Genomic DNA, 18,967 nt, shown 5'->3' on the forward strand with positions numbered 1-18,967 from the left:
CTTCAGATTGGTCCCCAGGCATTCACGTGCTCGTAGAGGGGTCACATGCCCCTATAGGGAGCAATCTGGACAGGGGGGCATTTCCGGCACCCTGCTTTCACCTTTGGTTTTTAAACCTCTTCAGATTGGTCCCCTGGAGACCACGTGCTCATAGAGGGGCCACATGCCCCTATAGCGACCAATCCAGGACCCCATTTTGAGTCAAAATATGCCCATTAGTCCAACGAGGGCCATGTGCTCCTGGGGGGTCACATGGCTACCGTTTCCGGGGTGGAGCATGAGGGCTGGGGCTTCTGGGGGACAGGATATCCAGTGAGGTCATCAGGGGAACTGGAAATGGTGGGGTGGGCCTTCTGGGGTGGGCCTTCCGCTGATGTCATCCATCAAACTCAAAAGGGGCGGGGCATAGCTGTTTGACATGAGGTGGTCTTGTATTACTACTGATAAATATGGAGATGCTGATGAAGGAAGTCGAGCTGTGGTTGAAGAAGGCTGAGGAGAAATATCCCAAACAGCGAGTGCAACAGGAACTTAGGCTGGTGTGTCGTCATCACACAGCTGAGGTGCTTGAACTCTCCAAAGCCATGGTGGCCAGAGGGAAGACTGAGCTGGTGAAGTTGCTCTTTGAGACCATGAAGTGTGACTTTAACAAAGGCAGACTGAACGAACGCTCACTCTCTTTTTGAAATACAGTCGCTGATTTCTTAGCCACATTGCATAATAACAAATGTTTTCACCAACTTGGCACTGTAGGGAAATTCAGTTCTTCCCACGGTTTGGGCAAAGAGACTATGATGTGATACTTTTTGCAGCACCCACCAATTATTAGTCTGTAAACACATGGAGGAGCTGATGAATATGGGTTGTTGATATTCAAAAAATGCTGTTGTAATAATTCATACACAAATGTGGATCCTTAATATTTTTTCTAAAGAAAAACATTAAACAAGCTCCAAAAGCTCAAAATGTTTACACTAGGTACTGTATGTATGTATGCATGGCACACAGAAGCGAGTCAACAGGAGAGGAGGAAATAAAACACAACTTACCTGCTTCCCAGAAGAAATTGAAGGTTAAGTGATTTACGGCAATACTCTGGTAATACTGTAAGGTATATCATTTGTTCTCACATCTCTCTATTCACTTCTTCATCTGAGTAGTTGACCACCAACCACCAAAATGAAATGTGGCCAGATACCAATGCTAATCTCCTCATGTCCTTGTTCAGGGTATATAAATTCACTGAATTGGAGCAGCCTCGCGGTGTGATTCTTCTGAGATGCAGTCTCGTGGCTGCATGTAAATGATACTGTTTCTAACAGATAATTTGTTAAGCAGATCATGTGTTAATAGTCTACAATGTTTGCTTGGTGTTTCCTCAAAAGGAGCTAAGGAGAGAGTTGGGAGTCTCTCTGTGTGTGTTTTAATGAAATACCCATCATTATTTGAGGGAAAAGGGGGCAGATATAGTTCAGTATGGGGGATAAATCAGCACACATCCTGGAGGAGACCTATGAGTTGGGTGAAGCCTTAAGGCACTTTGGGGAATGGAGATCTGATGTGGGGTAGCAAATCTGCTGCCTTGTAGGCATACCTCTTTGCTTCATTTATGTTCTGTGTGTATACTTGTAAATAAGGAAATATTACACAAAATGCTGTAAGTCTCCAGTGTTCACTCATTCAAAGGAAACCAAACCTAGGTAGTACTTCTTTCTGCTTGGGGAAGTGAGGAGCACATAACTCCACTATCAAGTAGTGTAGTAACAACTTTAGAAGTGCAGGGTCCTTTCATGAATCATGCCAAGCCCCCTTGCAGCCACACCCCCTCACATACCACACATACATACACACCTCCCCCCTCTTTCACTCTCTCATTCAAACACATACACACACTACACAAAGCTCTCTTCATCTCTCAAATGGGGATGATACTCCCCACATACATTGTAGCTTAATGTTGGGTTTTAATTGTTATAAGCCCCTACAGGAGAAGTCATGTTGGCTGAAAAGAAGGGTATAAACACAATCAGTAGTCAGTCAGTAAATAAAGGTTGGGTGCCAGGAATTCTGGGTTTTCTTCCCAGCCCTAAGTGTGTGTGGTACAATCCTGGATTATTTATCTCCACTCTTGGGAGGAAGGGTGTTGCACTGGGGAGATCAGAAAGGAAAGTGAAAGATTAACTGGCTGGACTCCTGGGTTTGACACTCCAAAATGGGGAGGGGGGAAGAAAGTGCATCACTGGATTCCCCAACCCAGGTTGTGGGAGGAAGGGACAGGGTTGGAAGGAATTAAAAGGAGCGAAAAGTGAAATGGCAGGACTCCTGAATTATCTTTTTATTGCTGGAAAGAGGGATGGATGAGAGGTTAAAGCTGAGAGGAGAGGAAGGGGCTAGGATGCCATTTCCTCAACCAGAAATTTCCTTGCACAGAGAAGGAGCGCAGATGCCTCATCCTCCCACACACACCAGTTCACTCTACCCTCGTCCTTCACATTTTCTTAGCATTTTTACCTGTGCTAAACATAACACCCACCCACGGAGAAAATAATAAGATTCTTCTGGGGGGGGCAAAGGGCCTCTTGCTGGGAAGAACAAACTCTCCCCTCTCTTTCCCCTCCACATACCGATTGGGGGATGATCAGACTTCCCCTCAGGAAATGAGCAAACAGTCCATGCTGCCACAAGCCCCTCTTGATTGCATCTCGGCAGGTGGACAGTGTGGCGGATGGTGGGAGAGTGTATAGGGATTAACTATTCCTTGCCCAGCTGATCTGCAAAGGAGGGTGGTTTCCTTGGAAGGATCTCTCCCCTCCCCAGTTGCGTTGCATTGCACTGCATGACAGAATGGACTGACCCATCTTGAACATTGTAGAAAGTATCACTCTAAGCTTGAGGCTTACTCAGGAGTTACTCGGGTGGCTGTAGTGCTAGAGACATAAGGACCCAGTAAGGATCTCCCCCCCCAAAAAAATTAAATAAAGGGATGTCGACCTGGAGTGGCCCAGTAGCAGTACGCTATTGCCACTATCCCACGGCACAATTCTTAGCCAAAATGAAAAGAGATTTAGGTATATTAATGCAGTATGTATGGCATACATTGTGAAATATGAAACTATGAGCGTGCAGTTTAAATTGAATACTTTACATCAGCCAGTTAGTGTAGTAAATCAAAACCAGACTATTGGACCAAATGTTTTGTGCTTGCTATGGTAGAGCAGGGCAAACAGTCCTTGTCATAGTCCATCAGTCTGACCCAAGGGCCAATTGTTTGGTAAGTATGAACATTGCATGACATTACATTCCTATGTGTTGTGTGTTTGCTGTTTCTGTGACCACAAACCATTTGGCCATGGCCACTTTTGCTTTGGCCGCATCCGCCACTGGCACGTGGCCTCCAGAGGATTGGCTCTCAGACCAAAAAACAGTCATCCAGCTGTAAAGGTTTTATTGTATATGTTAATAAGTAACCTCTAAAAGTAAAAAAAAACATGATTCTAATGTATGTATTACGCAAGCAAAGTGGAACTGGACATACCTCCCTGAGGGTATACTTAATCTTTCCACTATGCTATGTGTGAGGCTGCCCTCAGTCAGCCCAGCCCCCGACCCAGAAGAATATTTATGGCACATATGACATTCACCTTTCCTGCCTTCATCTATGGCATTCCCAGGGCCAAAAAAGCATTCCACAAAGATGCACGAAACATTACTCCAACCACCCTGTTAAAATCAAAAAGCCATTTCCAGAGGGGCAACTGGGATTAGAGGTAGCTGTGTGTGTGTGTCTGTGTCAGTTTGTCTGTGTCTGTGTCAAAGCACTGAACCCTTTCCTTACCCACCATTACCTGCTCCATTTTATTTATTATATTTCTACTTCATCTTTCTTCCATGATAGAACTCCAGGCACTGTAGCTAGGGTTCCTGGGAGGTCTCCCATACAAACACTGACCAGACTCAGACCTGCTTAGCTCCTCCAATGTTTCTCCATTATAAGAATATAAAAGGAGCCTTGATGGCTCTAACCAAAAGTCCATCTAGTCCATCCTGCTGCCCACAATGACTAAACAGAAGCTTTGGGAAAGGCCACAACTAGGACATGGGAAAAATAGCCCTTCCCTGCTGTTGCACCCCAGTAAACATTCCTCAAGCATACTGCCTCTGAATCAGAAAGGTCCATGTGTCCTAAGAGCATGCCCTAGAACCATTGTTCCCTCGTATGACTTTACCCACTATGAGATTTTAAATGCATGTTTTCCTTCTAAAAGAGCCAAGAGAAGAGCAGCATAGTTCTATCCTATGATCATCTAGCAGCCCTTTAAAGCTGTACTTAGGGCTTATCCACATGGGAACATTACTTTGTACTAAAGACACTGTTTTTACCTCCTTTTTCTATTTACAGCATCCACAGTAAAGGCTCAATGCCAACTGCTCAGTGTTTTCTATTCACATTGAGGGGAAGGCTCAATCACGCAGTTTCCTAATGACCACACCCTCTTATTTAACATTTCCACTCCCTCTGGTTTCTTGGCAACTGAGCATGCTCAGTTTGTTCTATCAGGTTCCATTTAAAAAAACAACACGGAAGTGCAATTATTTGTATTTTTGCTGGTACGATACAGCTGAAATACAAATCTTTGCTTGAGCAGTGTTATGTTTTTGCACGCAAGTTAGTGGGAAAAGAAAAATAATGGCACCATTTTCAGCAACATAAAAAAGATCAGCAGAATGGAGGAGAGCAGCTAGAAGTTGTTTGTCAGCTCACAGGAAAAGAAATGAAAGAAGGAAGGAGGATATAGTGGGTGTGGATAGGGTTACCAACCGTACTCTTTTAAGAGTACATGTACTCTTTTTGAGATGGTGCAACAGCATACTCTTACTTTTCACTTATCGAAGCCAAATGTACTCTTTTTGAAATGACAAAATGATGGTAACCCTAGGTGTGGAGAGGGGAACGATTGACACACCCACCTAAAAGCATCAGAGCAAAGGGTCTACAAGGAGGAGCACAGCACAGAGGAGATGGTTTTTCCTCCACTTTTTGTATTATCAGAGGATTGGCTTAGTACGGATTCACAGGAGGAAAACTGTGTGATAGCTTCTGTTTGCTGGTAACTTCATGTGAACCACATAAATTAAAAGGAGATATGAGTAGCACCAAACACACAGTAAACCACCATGTAGATGAGCCCTTAGGCTAAAAAGAGTCTTAACTAGAATAATGCTGTGGGGGCTGTCACAATTCTCTGTCCTGTTGTTAGGCAAACCATGAAAAAGTACTGTAATAGCAGTGATGTAATGGAAGAGAGTAATGGGCCAGAAGTGGAAAGGAGGCAGATGAAGTCTGAGCAGCTCTTTGTGATGCTAATCGTTATATTGATTGGAAGGGATAGGTAAGGAGGCATCATGAGCCCTTGGAACTTCAGGAGCTTCTACCAAAATCATGGTGGCCCTATGGTATCTGACTAAACCTGGTGTCATAGTATCTATGGTCATGTCCCTTTGGCCAAGTGGTGATGGACCTTTTGCTAGGCCAGAGCTTGAAGTCACTGAAAGGATTAACCCTCAATGGATTGAGGGGTTGGTTGGTCATATTTTATTAATGATACACATTTCTAGAGCAAATAATTAAATCACCAGATAAGTTCACAATACAGTCATATTCATAATCAAATACAGTCATATATTCAGGAGCTTATTGACTCAGACCTTTCCCCTACATTCTAGAAAAGTGGAAAGAAGAAAATGGAGACAGTTTTTAACAGGCAGAAACTATCCCTAAGGCTACATCTACACTATTTTCCTGTGCCAGATTTCATTTCATTTCAAACTGTTGCTACTACTATGAAGTAGTTGTGAGTTGCTCAATGTGAAAAGGGCATTTCACTGCTCAACACCATGGGCTTATCCACATGGGAGCAAAACCTCGTATTAAAAACGCTGCTTTTACCTCCATTTTCTGTTTGCACAGTCCACATAGGGGGCTCAAAGCCAGCTGCAAACCCGGTGCTTTTCATTCACACTGAAGGGAAAGGATTGATCACACAGCTTCCTAATGACCATGCCCTCTTAAGGTCAAGATTTCACTTCCTCTGTTTATGTTGGCAACTGAGCATGCTCAGTTTGTTCCGGAGTTTCATAACCCCCCCAAGTGCGATTATTTGTGTTTTCACTGCTACAATCCAGTTGGAATGCAAATATTTGCTTGAACAGAGTTATGCTTTTGTGCACAGATTGGGGTGGGAAAGAAAAATAAAGCACCGTTTGCAGCAGGCTTGCAGAACTGGAGCCAGCAGCCAAACAGGAAATGTCATGAACAAAGGGAGGCGGAGGGAGTGGGCATGGAGAGGGGAAGCATCGGAGTAAAGCATCTACAAGCCCCTAGAGATACGAACTGGAGATGTATTTACCTTCTCTTTTTGGATTAAAACAGCATGTTTTTACTACGGATTTAAAGGGGAAAACTGTGTTTTAGCTGCTGATTGCCAGTCACATCATGTGAATCATGCAAATTAAAAGGGGCTGTGAGTAGCACCAGACCTGCACTAAAATTCTATGTGAACCAGACCCATATTGCAGTAGCTGTATATAACAAGCAGTAACATCTCCACAATTTAATAGGCATTACTTGACATGGTAATGAAATTAAATGTAGAAAATCCTTTTTCTGGAATAGAAAGAAATTGTTGTATGTCCCACTGGTTGCCCATCAATGTGTGATGTTTGCCACATAGCTTTTAGTAGAGGCCAACAACTAAATAGAACACAAAGAAATTTACCAACAAATGAAAGGGAGACTAAAACATACTTGTTAGATTCCACCTGTTATATTCCGCTGTGGTGCTTTTGGGAGATGCGCAGGCTCCACTTGGAAGACACCAAATAGTAAACCAGCTACAGACTGAAGCTATTCATTCTAAGATCTATGAATTATATTTAAGTAGTGGATATGTTATGGGACTGACCGAATAGCAAACTCACAAGTGTTCAGCAGATAGTTCCCTCACCTGCTCAGTCCACACATGACCCTTGTGGTTCATGAGTGGGCAATAGCTCATGTGATGGTTTAAGCTATTCCCAGCCACAAATGCTGTTAGATCAGTTAGCCTGGCAAAGAAAAGGCATTATCTCCCAGCTTCGTTGCCAACACCCTCCCCACCTTGCCAATCTCACAGGAAGGTTATGAGAATAAGTAAGATGAATTAAAGATGTTTGCACAAAATAAATGTTTCAAGTTAATTAACATTGTATTTTTTAAAAATAAAAAATAAACAGCATATACTGCAGAGAGATAAACAACCAAGAAAGTAAAGCACTGTGTGATGTTGAGAAGGTGGAAGTACAAGCTCTCAGGAATGACAATGCATCTCTATCTGCTCAGCATCCTCTAGTCTGACCCTGCTCCGAATGTACAGATCCATTGTTCAGAAGGTCTTTAGTGACAAGGCTACTAGGATAAAGGCGGGTAAAGCGGGCAAGTGCAAAAATAGGGAAGATGATTCGGTAGCCACTGTAGTGGAGAGTACCAGCTTTGCAGAATACTGTAGCAATGTCACCCTGAGGAGAGAGGCAAGAGAGGAATGCCCTGAACAAACTATGCAATCTTCTGTCCTGATTTTACAGTGATTAAATCCTATTTGAGAACCAAGACACAAAGTAATTGGATGTTTACCGCAGCATGGGAAATGCTCTCAAGAGCAACAGTCTCTTTCCTACATATCACCAAACACTTGGTTGGCAAACAGGGTTGTAGAACAGGGCTCACCAGTCTGGCACCTGGGTGCCCATGGCGCTCTCCAAGGCCTGTTTTGGTGCCCCTGGGATGAAATATAATCCCCTGGATTCCCAGCTTTCATTAAAAAAGTATGTTTCTAGCATGTGTAGATCCTGTGTGAGGCAACTCCATTCTTGTCAATTTTTGAGAAATTAGCCTACACCCTTTCAGTGTTTTTCTTTGCTGCTGTCCCCCTGGAAAAATCCCCCCCCCAAAAAAATTCCGGTAGACACCAATGTGTGTATATGAGGGATGGAGGAAGCTTATGCATGTAAGTGTGGTCTATGGGGGGGTGAGAGAGGAGAGGGGGGGATGAATATGCAGTCTCTGTGTACATGTGGTCTGTGAGAGAGAGGGAGAAATGCACTTGGGCAGAGAGGGAGAGATGTATATGCAAAGTGTGTGTGTGTGAGAGAGAGGGAGTGAATGAGAGAGAGAGAGAGAAGCATGTGTGCCTGTAGTCTGCAGGCATACTGTGAGTGTGTACATGTATGCAAGACAGTGAATATGGTGGGGCTCCCCCATCAATTTTGCCTGGTGCTGGGGAATGCCCCGTCATACAGCAACAGCATCAGAGAGAGAGAGAGAGAGAGTGCGCGCACGCGCGCGCGCGCGCGTATGCAAGAAAAGTCAATATTGTGTGATCTTCACAGTCAGAACCAGCAGAACATATCTTAACTTCCCATGGTAAACCTGAGATTGTCCTGGGGGTGGGACTTGAAGCAGCAGTAACTGTACTCTCTGTAATTGTGCACTATGCTGTGTCCCACCCCCAACAGCCTTTTCATGTTTTGTCATGCCCCCATGGCAGCCATTTTGTGACTGGTGCCCACAGCACTTTCTCAAAATTCAAAATGTGCCCATTGGTTGGTAACCCCTGTTCCAGAAGTAGGAATCAGAGACCGAAGTCAATTAAAATGTAGCAGAGATGGCTAAAGACATTTTGGCCTCTCAGGCAGAAAAGCCAAATATATATTCCATGGTAAAAATAACAATTATAACAATGATATAACAATGAATGGGCAGTTTGCTGCTTTTTAATTGTACCCCAAAATCTGCCACATGGGTGGTGGGCTGCTTTTCCAGATATGTTTACAACTCCCACCATCTCTGACTATTGGCTATGTTGGCTGGGGCTTATGGGGGTTGGAGTCCAACAGCATCTGGAAGGCCACAGGTTAGCCACCTGTACTCTAACTACTTGCTGTTATTTCTAGTCGTGTATATACCGGCCATGGTCAAAGTCCATAACAATGGGCTAGTGGTGACCCACAACAGGGCCTTCTCAGTTGCATCCCCACTTATGGAATGCCCTCTCTGGTAAGGTGCATCTGTCCCCCACATTATTAGCATTTAGGGTGAATATAAGATGTTCCCAGTCACTCAGGCATTTGACAGCTGAAATGTATTCTTCCTGGCAACCTTACTATGAGGATATTTGATTAAGAAAAGGGGGGGGAGCTGTAACACACCTGAGGCCAGTCCCCAATGGATGTCTGTTTGTCAATCAAAACTTTGATTCCCCTTTCCAGAACTCGAACATCAGGATATCTGCAAAGCCAACAGAATACTGGCCACTAGTTTGTCAGCATATCACTATAGCTATTTCTAGAGAGAAGAGGATCTGTACACTTTACCAAGTTCAGCTGAATTAAGACAGTCTCAATCACCTTTCTTTTTGGCAAGACTACAGTTGCCTGGGCTAAGGAACACCTAGAACATGTATGTACCACACTGCATGAGAATTTAGTCCTCTCTAAAGTTTAAAAAAACTAGCTATGTGGCATGAGAGGCAGAAGAGACTGTTACTGTGCGTATGAGAGAAAAAGTGACAGACATAGCTCTTTTAGCCTGCTTTTCCATGTTATTTTGAGGCATAATGGTACCCAGTGAAAAGAAGCACAACCAGAGATACTTCATGAAACAGCTACCTCTTCTTGTTGAGGTTCAGATCACTGCTTTTCTGCTCTGGTAGCTGCATCTCCCATGGCTAGCCCATCTGGGCTAACAGGCCCCGAACAAAGAATCGGCAAGTGATACAGTGTACTCAAACTATGGATGATGACATGTTTGTAAAAATGCCTTCAGAGGGAATGGACTCAGGACAAATCAGCCCACTTCTGCCAAAGCTTGGAAGTATGAGCCCTTGGCATATCTTGCTTGACACAGCCCAACTCTTCACTGCCAGGCATTGATTTTTCGGGGGTGGGGGGAGTCTGGTTTTGGCTTTTCTAACAGTTGCAGAAATCACTTGGGCAAAGGCAGACAGAAGCCTTTGCTAAGATACATAACTGCAGCTTCTGCACTTACCCAACAGCCATCAGCCCCAACAGAGCCCAGGCAGTGTGGTGGATCTGGGATACTGTGTGCTGAATATATTTGCATAACTTGTAGGATTCAAATTCCTCTCCCCAGCCACCATCTTTCATTTGCTTGGAGACCAAGAACTCACAGCCCTTGGTCACTTCCTTGCATGCCACCCTATAAAAGATGAAAGAGAGAGGGAGAGAGAGAGAGAGAGATAATAGCCTATGAGATGCCTCATTTGGTTTTGTTCCATTGTGGGCTTTGGCTGCATCTAAATATTCTTATGCACACTGACCTGCAGTAAATCCCACTGAACTGAGTTGGATTTATTTCTGTGTAAGCATACATAGCGGATTAGGCTGTCAGTTCTTCATGCACATGAGCATTAACATTCTGAGGACTCATTGTGCAAAGACAGAATATTCTGCCTGATACTGTCTCCCACTCCTCAAAACATACAACATCTACTGCTAATGATATTTTCACTTTGTCTCACATCTGTCCCATTCAGAGCCGAGGAACGCAGGCACACACGTTTCAGTAAAGCTTTCTCATTTTATTCAAGTTACATCAACCTTAAAAGGCTTTCGACTCATTCATCTAACTATGCTTTCTAGGAACTATTTCCCTGACACTGACTAACCTACTCTCCAGTTGCAGACATTGACTCAGCACCCCTTCCTTGCCTCCACCCACTTAAATAGGTTTCCCTTTCCCGTGCAAACGTTTGCTCCTTTGTGCCTCTGAATCCTGCAAGGGGGGGGGGGAGAGGGGCTGGACCTCGACTTTCCCCTCCAACTGAGGGGGGCTGGCCGTCTGGGTGGGCGTGGGAAACTGCTGGATGTCCGGCTGGGAATCTGCCAACTGGTCAGGTGTCTCCTCCACCACTGGAGCAGAGGGAGTGCCCTCCACAGCTCTCTGACAGCTCTCCCTGCGTTCCCACAGGGGAAGGAGGAATCTGGGGACACTGCAAGACCTCCTCCCTCAATCTCTTGCTCAAGTCCTCAAAGTCAGAGTCCTCCCCCTGCCAGCCCTCCCCCCTGACCTGGGTCACAATAACATCACAGTCAAACCATCTCTGCTCAAGAGAGGCAGATTCTTGCAGAGCTTTAGAAAAATATGGAAGAGGGACAATGAGCTACCTTTATTGTGTACCAATGTTGGAAGGTAAATCCACTAAAATGATTCTAGAAATAACCTTACTCCTAAAAGGTAAAGGTGTCCCCGCATTTATAGTGCGAGTCGTTTCCGACTCTTAGGGTGACGTTTTGCGACGTTTTACTAGGCAGACCGTATATATGGGGTGGGATTGCCAGTTCCTTCCCCGGCCTTTCTTTACCCCCACCCCCCCAGCATATGCCGGGTACTCATTTTACTGACCACAGATGGATGGAAGGCTGAGTGGACCTCGACCCCTTTTACCGGAGATTCGACTTTCTCCTTCCATTGGAGCATGAGTACTAATGTTCTGCCTGAGAGGCTGCTTACTCACCCATGATGGTAAATGTATCCCATACACGCAAATGCTTCTAGTGCAAACCAAGTGCCGTATGTGAAACATACACCCCAATTCCTGTAGAGGAGGGAAAACTCATTAGCCACAGAATACAAGATACTGAAACAGATGACAGTTCCCATCCTTTGAGTAGGACTTTTCATTTGACCTTTATGTATTTCCTTCAAAACTTTCATACCACATCCCTGCATAAGGCACACAAAACAGTGAACCAGCAACGTGAAGGTATCTTCTCAGCAGCAGCGTTTCAAAGTTTTACCATCCACAGATAGGACTCAGTTCAAGATAGTGAAATTAGGGGTGCAGCTGAGGGTCTTCATGCCTACGCTATCACAAATCTGCTGTGAAACTCCTTGACAAAGCCAGAACCTCACAAAGCTCAAGGAACTGGGCCTCCTAATCACATTATTATTTATTATTAAATGTATATCCCACCCTTCCTCCCAGAAGGAGCCCAGGGCATCAAACAAAAACACTAAATGCACTTTAAAACATCTTAAAAACAAAAAACTTTAAAACTTATTAAAGCAAAACATCTTTAAAAACATATTAAAACAAAGCATCTTAAATCATATTTTAAAAAACAACTTTTAAAATATCTTAAAAAGCAATTCCAACACAGACACAGACCGGGATGAGGTCTGTACTTAAAACTGCTAATTGCTCTCTCACTGCTTATTGAGGAACCCATTGCCTCAAAAGAGACTGGATGCTCCTGTGTTTTCTTTTATGTGCGTAGAGCTAGGCTGCAGTGCACCCCTCCACAGTGGTAAGACAATTTGTGCCTCCATGAGAAATCGCATTCCGTGTATGTGTTTTTACTCTCCATCCCAGAATAGATTTGTGTACATAGAGAATACTGAAAAAGCAAGCTGCTCCAGACCTCTGGAGGTCTGCCGCTGGAAGCAACAGCCAGCAGAGCCCTGCTGGAGAGTGACACTAAAGTTAATAGAGAGTCCCACCAGATGTGTCACATTGCACACAAGGCTGCTTAGAGATGGAACACTGATCACAAAGGCTTAGGTGATTATCACAACATGAGAGCTGTCTGTCAAATATCCTGCAAGTGGAAGGATGATTCACAGCACTCCCTCTAATTGGATGAGCCACTGGTTGAAACAATGAAAAAGCATGTTGCACTAGCTAGTCTCTTCTTTCTTCTCCCAAATTATTGTGTAGGAAACTCATTTAAAAGATGACGGTTTTAAAGCTTAATTAGTAACAAAGTCCAAATTTCACAATTCCAAGTGCTCACACCCAGTTGGAAACTACAGTGACAAGTGCTGCAGCCAAGTTCAGTGTGCAATATTTGATTTATTTATTATTATTTGATTTCTATCCCACCCTTCCTCCCAGCAGGAGCCCTTACAATATTTGTAAGTCACTCACCCTAACCAGGAGCCATCAGCTTTCTGCATATCACGACAATACTGCAAACCCTTAATGAGAGTGTCACTGGAAAGATACAAAGGAGTCTTCTTAAATTTCCATCTAAACAGGCTATGGATGAGACTACAATTCAGGTGAATCCCTTGTAAAAATGACATTCAATGGCCTAAAGCAGCCTGCGACCTTTTCAGAACTTGGATCCTCCCTGCGTTTAACCCAAACATGGATTTAGGGATCCACTTCTTAATGTTTTACCATGTATTTGTATGGTGGTAGTGTTGCTATTGTGACCCACCTTAGCTCAGGCTGTGATTCAGTAATGGGTCCCTGCCTACCAAGTGAAGACCAATGAACACAAAGAGTCATCCTCATCTATCTTTAAGAATACTTAAACCATCAGGAGCAGCTTCACACAAGATGGACATCCTCCACAAGTATCACTTCCATGTCAGAAACAGCATGTATGCTGTGTGTATATGTATTAGAAGAATACCTGTGTTGGTCTGTTGCACCAAAAACAACAAAAAGCCTTATGCCACTTTAAAGACCAATGTCAACTTCATCAGATGTACCATATGATCCTTGGTTGTCAGGTATATAAGCAGATAGGTATAATTTTTAAAATATATATATACAGGTTGAAATTAAATGGCAATTAAATGCAAAAAGTACAGTCTGTGATTTCAACTCCTGAACTCTAAGCATATCATGTTATGATTTGTAACAGTAATATCCTCCTCAGCTTCTGGGGATTTCCTCCACTCCTTTACCTGATTTCATCCACCCGGTGGTGTGGGAATCTTTTCTCAAAATGTCTCAATGCCTGCATTACTGATGAAGTACATTCTGTATAGGTGTGGTCTACCATACAGTCAGCTGAAAAACATAACGTGAAGAATTTTATTCAAAATATGTGTATCCTGCTTCTTCCACCATTCAAGGTGGCTTATGAAATGATAAAACAACATTGTCCCAAAAGATAAACAAACAATATTATATTTTTTAAAAAGGAGCAAAAACCTAGCGGTGAAGACAACAGCAGGGGGGGAAAGTCACAAAAGCCAACAGGCCAAAATCCAACACCTCGCACCTATCCTTCCTTCATTCACCAAAAACCTATAGGAAAAAAATGGTCTATGCATGTGGTTGTTTTGCAAAGATCTATTAGGGAGACCCTCTCATGACCTAGCGCAGGGGTGGGCAACTGGCAACAAGAGGAAAACATACAGACCCTGGCCTGGAAAGAACCAGGAATGTGGAAGGGTAAAAATATTGGGGGGTGGGAGCTGAAACAAATGAAGTGATGGAAAGTAGAGGGGCCGAAGCCCTTTGCAAGAAATAAGTTCAGACCTCTGGCAAGAATTATGTGCATCTCCCCTAACAGCCCAGTAGGTGGGGAGAAGGGAAAAGAGCAAGAACGAGAAAGAGAGTGAGTAAAAAAGGGGTGGCGAAAGAGAGAGAGAGAGCAGTAGAGAGAGAGAAAAGAGAGAGAGAGAGCAGTAGTTGCTCAGGCCACACCCGCCACTGGCATGTGATCCCCCCAAAAATACCCCAAAGGTAATGTGGCCCCTGACAGAGAAAGGGTTCCCCACCTCTGGCTTAGCATGTATTCTGTCCCTTTTAGTCACAGTTCTACCCTCTCCAGAGGATGGCACTTTGGAGAGTCCTCCGCCCCCTGCCTGCCAAAGACTACAAAGAGGGTCATATTGAGAGAGAGAGAAAGAGGTGGTTTCTAAAATAAGCAAGTCCCAGATGGTGTAGTATCTGGAATTGGGCCCATTAACTCATTGACAGCCACTGTAACTGACACAGTGTGGTCATTTATGCACTCTTGGCTCCCCACTGTCATCAGGAGGGATGCTGTGGCATTGTGGGCCAGCTGCAGTTTCCAGGCTACCTTCAAGGCCAGACCCAATCTGCAAATATCTGTAATGGAGCACAGGACTCACACTGGGGACTCTGGCAGCACAGCCCTGGTGCCTTGCTCCCATCACTACTGCTCTTCGCTGCACTGCTGTGCCACTGATGTAATGGCCAGAGAGGACAGTGCAGCTCATCAGCGCAGTCAGACCATGTGTAACTTGAGGAGCCAATAGGTTCCTAGCTGGCTTTGTGTAACTGTTGCTGTAATCTCGGTTCATCAGTCTGAGCAACTAAGCTTCAGTAGCCACACAGACTGCCTCACCATGTCCACAATTTGATCCTATCTTCTTGTATCACGCCATCTGCCCCTAGCCCCTCTGAACTTTGCCTACCTACCTCAGAACCCAATCATCAGCTTTGCTTTAGCCCATGTTGCCTATCAGCATTGACAGTATCTCCCCCCAAGAGGGGACTCCTGAATAATATTAAAATTTGCCAATGCCATATCCTCAAAACAAACTGCCTTCAAACACATGGCTTCAATCTGGCCTCAGTCCCCAAAACTATGCAGTAGGCTTTGCCTGTGAAGATGACCAGAAATTCACACAAGATTCCCTAATGCAGTTGTTCTGATAGCAAGACTCTTCTTTTTACCATATGACTCTGAGGAGTTCATTATCTCCGGTAGCCAGCTACCCCGCCTGGTTTCATAAGAAGAAAAACCACCATTGGAATTCCTCATGTTCAGCATCTACAAAAAAATAAAATGGGATTGGTGCGGAGAGAGACGGAGTTTCAGAATGGACATGATGTGACTTGCTCTACACTCATAGGCACATGCCGATCCCTCCTGTCCTGCCCCACAAGCCACTCCTGTGTGGTAAATTAAAAAGCCCCAAACATTACAACCTTTCCTTATAGAGGAGTTGCTCTGGTCCCTTGATAATTTTAGTTGCTCTTTTCTATCCAAGGCAACAACAGTCTTTGATACTCTTAGAATAAGTCACATGACCATTTCCCATTCTTTTAAATATATATATATATATTATTTTAAACTCTGGACAGGATTCTGCTGTTTGCAAATAGTCTGCGGACTTTGCCACAAGCACCAAATACAATTCAACTGCCACTCTACCCAGTTACAATGGCGTATAAAATTTAGAGCCTGTGCTCTTGACAAACCAATCTCTTTGCTTCAAATGGAGTTAAACAAAACAAAAAAATGCCCCTCCACACATATGTAGCCATATCAATTGGCTCTCTGTCACCATAATAAGCCAACGGAGATCTTGGTGGATGGCAAGACTGTTGTCTTGATAGACCCTAGAAAGTCTCCTTGCTCTTTGCTACTAAAATCATGAGGATTTCAGGGCAGAATCTGTTTATCTGACTATTTCTATCAAACATTATTTATCTCCAGATCCACCAACTTTCTTGGAGTAAGATCCCATAAAACCAATATTCTCAGCAGCTTTATTACTGAATGCTATGACTTTAGGATACCCTCAGAAGCTTCCTCAAGTAAAAGGCAACATGATAGAAGTGTATAAAACTATGCATGGCATGGAGAGAGTGGATACAGAAAAGTTTTTCTCCCTCTCTCATAGCACTAGAACTTGTGGATATCCAATGAAGCTGAATGTCAGAAGATTCAGGACAGACAAAAGAAAGCAGCTCTTCACATAGCGCATAGTTAAACTGTGGAATTCACTCGTATAAGGGGCAGTGATGGCCACCAATTTGGTTGGCTTTAAAAGAGGATTAGACAAATTCAGAGGAAGAGGCTATCAATGGCTATTAACCATTATATCTATGCTCTGCCTTCATAGTCAGAAGCAGTATGCTTCCAAATACCAGTTGCTGGAAACTGCAGGAAGGGAGAGTGCTCTTTGCTCTCAGGTCCTGTTGCAGGCTTCCCATGGACATCTGGTTTGCCACTGTGAGAACAGGATGCTGGACCAGAAGAGCCACTGGCCTGATCCACAGGCTTTCCCTGTGTTCTTATGCTCCTCAAGCCTGCTCTCCATTTCCTCTTCTTGGTGTTTCGCAATCTTACCACATTGACAGCATCAAAGAGGCGCTGAGGTGCCACATGATCTTCTATGAAGGGGCATTTTTCCTCCAGCAGCATCAGTACCCTCATTGCCTCAGCAGTACAGTCACTGACTATCCAATCATTCTCTCGATAGCTGAAGGGGAATCCGCCCTGGAGATTAAGATTGTGTAAAAGACATTAAGAATATATAAAAGACTACTTTTCCTACCAATGGAGAGAGAAAGAGGCTATCCTATATTAGACCTAATTAATTATAGATCATTACAAACTGAAGCATATACTTTCCCACACACACCTTTTTTTACCATACTCTGTGCCAGCCTTTCCCAACCTTTGGGTCCCCAGATGTTATTGGATTACAATTCTCATCATTTCTGACCATGCTGATTGGTGCTCCTGTGAGATGTTGGATGTTGTAGTCCAACATCATCTGCAGAACCAAAGGTTGGAGAAGGTTGCTCTATGCCCATGAAATTTCTTGGACCTTTAGATAGTATTCTATATCATTTATGATAGTATAATATGATGCATTAATTCTTAACGTTTTTATTAGTATCAGGAAGATTGAATATGTAAATTGGTGTGACTTTACCTCACATTAGGGTAACAAAATCAACAAAGTAACACCATCAACAATGAGTCTAATGCATTGATTGAAACAGAAAAGTGAGTAACTTCAAACACCCTCCACAAAGGAATAGAAGAGTTTATCTCAGTAACGACAACAGAACTTCTATTTTCTGTTTGGGGATATGCCCCAGGAACAACAACAATAATAAAAGATATAAGAAAAAAATATTCTCTCCTCCCAAGAAGAGGCCAAGTAAGGAACCACAAGGAGATCGATTTATATTTCTTCTCCAGGTGTACGGATACAATTGGTAAAAATTAAGGAACGAACTGAAGAGTGGTTTTTTTTTTCATTCCAGTTACATGAACAGAGAAAGAAATCCCACAAATTATAACCACACTAGATTTCCCCAACAACTTTATTCTGACTTCCATCTCTAATGTATCTGGTTACCAACTGGCTTTTCAGAAAGGGCACTTTCTAACAACAAGAATGATATTCAGTACTAATCCTACTCTGGGTAGACCCATTGAATTTAATATACATGACTAACTTAGGTTTATTAGTTTCAATGGGTCTGATTAATCTCAGTTTCAATTTTGAGTAGGCCAGCTGAATACAACCCTAAGACTCCATTTATTGCACAATATGGGAAACTATTAAATCTAAAACATTTAGCCCTCTCATTCCTATCATTTATTTCTCAGAATTAACTCTTGTAAATTCCCTGTTTGCTAGCTATGTCTTGTGATTCTCAATGTACCTTGTTCATCTGCCGATAATATCTCTGGTAGTTGGGTGGATTATCTACAATCTGAAGAAGAGATTAGATTTGTTGAGGGAAATTGCAGTAGATATACAAGGTTTTACACAGAATTTAAGCCACTCTATAGAACTAAATTGACACTAATGATCACATGGCTTCAAATTAGAAACCTATAATTCTAGAGTCCCCCTCACATGTTACTTACTTGAATAGCTCTTCACTAGGGGTGGGCAAGAAATTCGATTCAGTTTCCATTTCATGCCAAATCTATCAAATTCGCACTTTCCGAAACAATATGAGAACCGAAACACAGCCATCCTTCAAAATTCACACTTAATTGAATTTTGCAATGCAGTTCACCAACAAAACAATGTTTACAAAAAGACATATGTTAGGGGAAAGTGTGCATAAAAATGAATATGAGTGAAAATAACACCCAAAATGCATATATGATGAGAGATCGCTTGCAAAAATATGCATGTAAGTCAGAACCGCCTACAAAAATATGTTTCTTAGGTGAAATTCACACTAAAAAGCTAGAGAATTTTCATGATAATTTTTTTATTGAAAAGAATTTGCAGACAGTTGCAGAAATGTGGAGAACTGAATTTAAGATTGGGAAAACGAGAAACGGAGACAACCAAAATGGACAGATCTTTCCATCCCTAGTCTTCACGCAATCAAGAAGCAGCTGAGTCACATTGTGGCTCACACAGCTTCTTCCAGTC

At 43.2% G+C, this 18,967-nt stretch overlaps 1 protein-coding gene across 5 annotated transcripts in view; it reads right to left on the minus strand.

The window, feature by feature from the left end:
* Positions 1–5,570: 5,570 nt before the first annotated feature.
* Positions 5,571–18,967, minus strand: part of LOC133387733 (lanosterol synthase-like) — a 69,380-nt gene continuing 55,983 nt past the window's right edge. For 4 of the 5 annotated variants that reach the window (XM_061633128.1, XM_061633129.1, XM_061633127.1 and 1 more), the window contains 9 exons: positions 18,237–18,287; positions 16,903–17,052; positions 15,501–15,597; positions 13,754–13,859; positions 12,984–13,049; positions 11,571–11,651; positions 10,082–10,252; positions 9,244–9,322; positions 5,571–7,554 (listed from right to left, as the gene is read on the minus strand). In XM_061633128.1, the coding sequence (XP_061489112.1) occupies positions 7,375–7,554; positions 9,244–9,322; positions 10,082–10,252; positions 11,571–11,651; positions 12,984–13,049; positions 13,754–13,859; positions 15,501–15,597; positions 16,903–17,052; positions 18,237–18,287 (981 nt within the window). In that variant the 3' untranslated portion in view covers positions 5,571–7,374. The remainder of the gene's footprint in view (positions 7,555–9,243; positions 9,323–10,081; positions 10,253–11,570; positions 11,652–12,983; positions 13,050–13,753; positions 13,860–15,500; positions 15,598–16,902; positions 17,053–18,236; positions 18,288–18,967) is intronic. The other variant, XM_061633126.1, reaches the window with a different exon arrangement.

The sequence above is a fragment of the Rhineura floridana genome, chromosome 6 (assembly GCF_030035675.1).
Source record: "Rhineura floridana isolate rRhiFlo1 chromosome 6, rRhiFlo1.hap2, whole genome shotgun sequence".
Taxonomy (NCBI): Eukaryota; Metazoa; Chordata; class Lepidosauria; order Squamata; family Rhineuridae; genus Rhineura; species Rhineura floridana.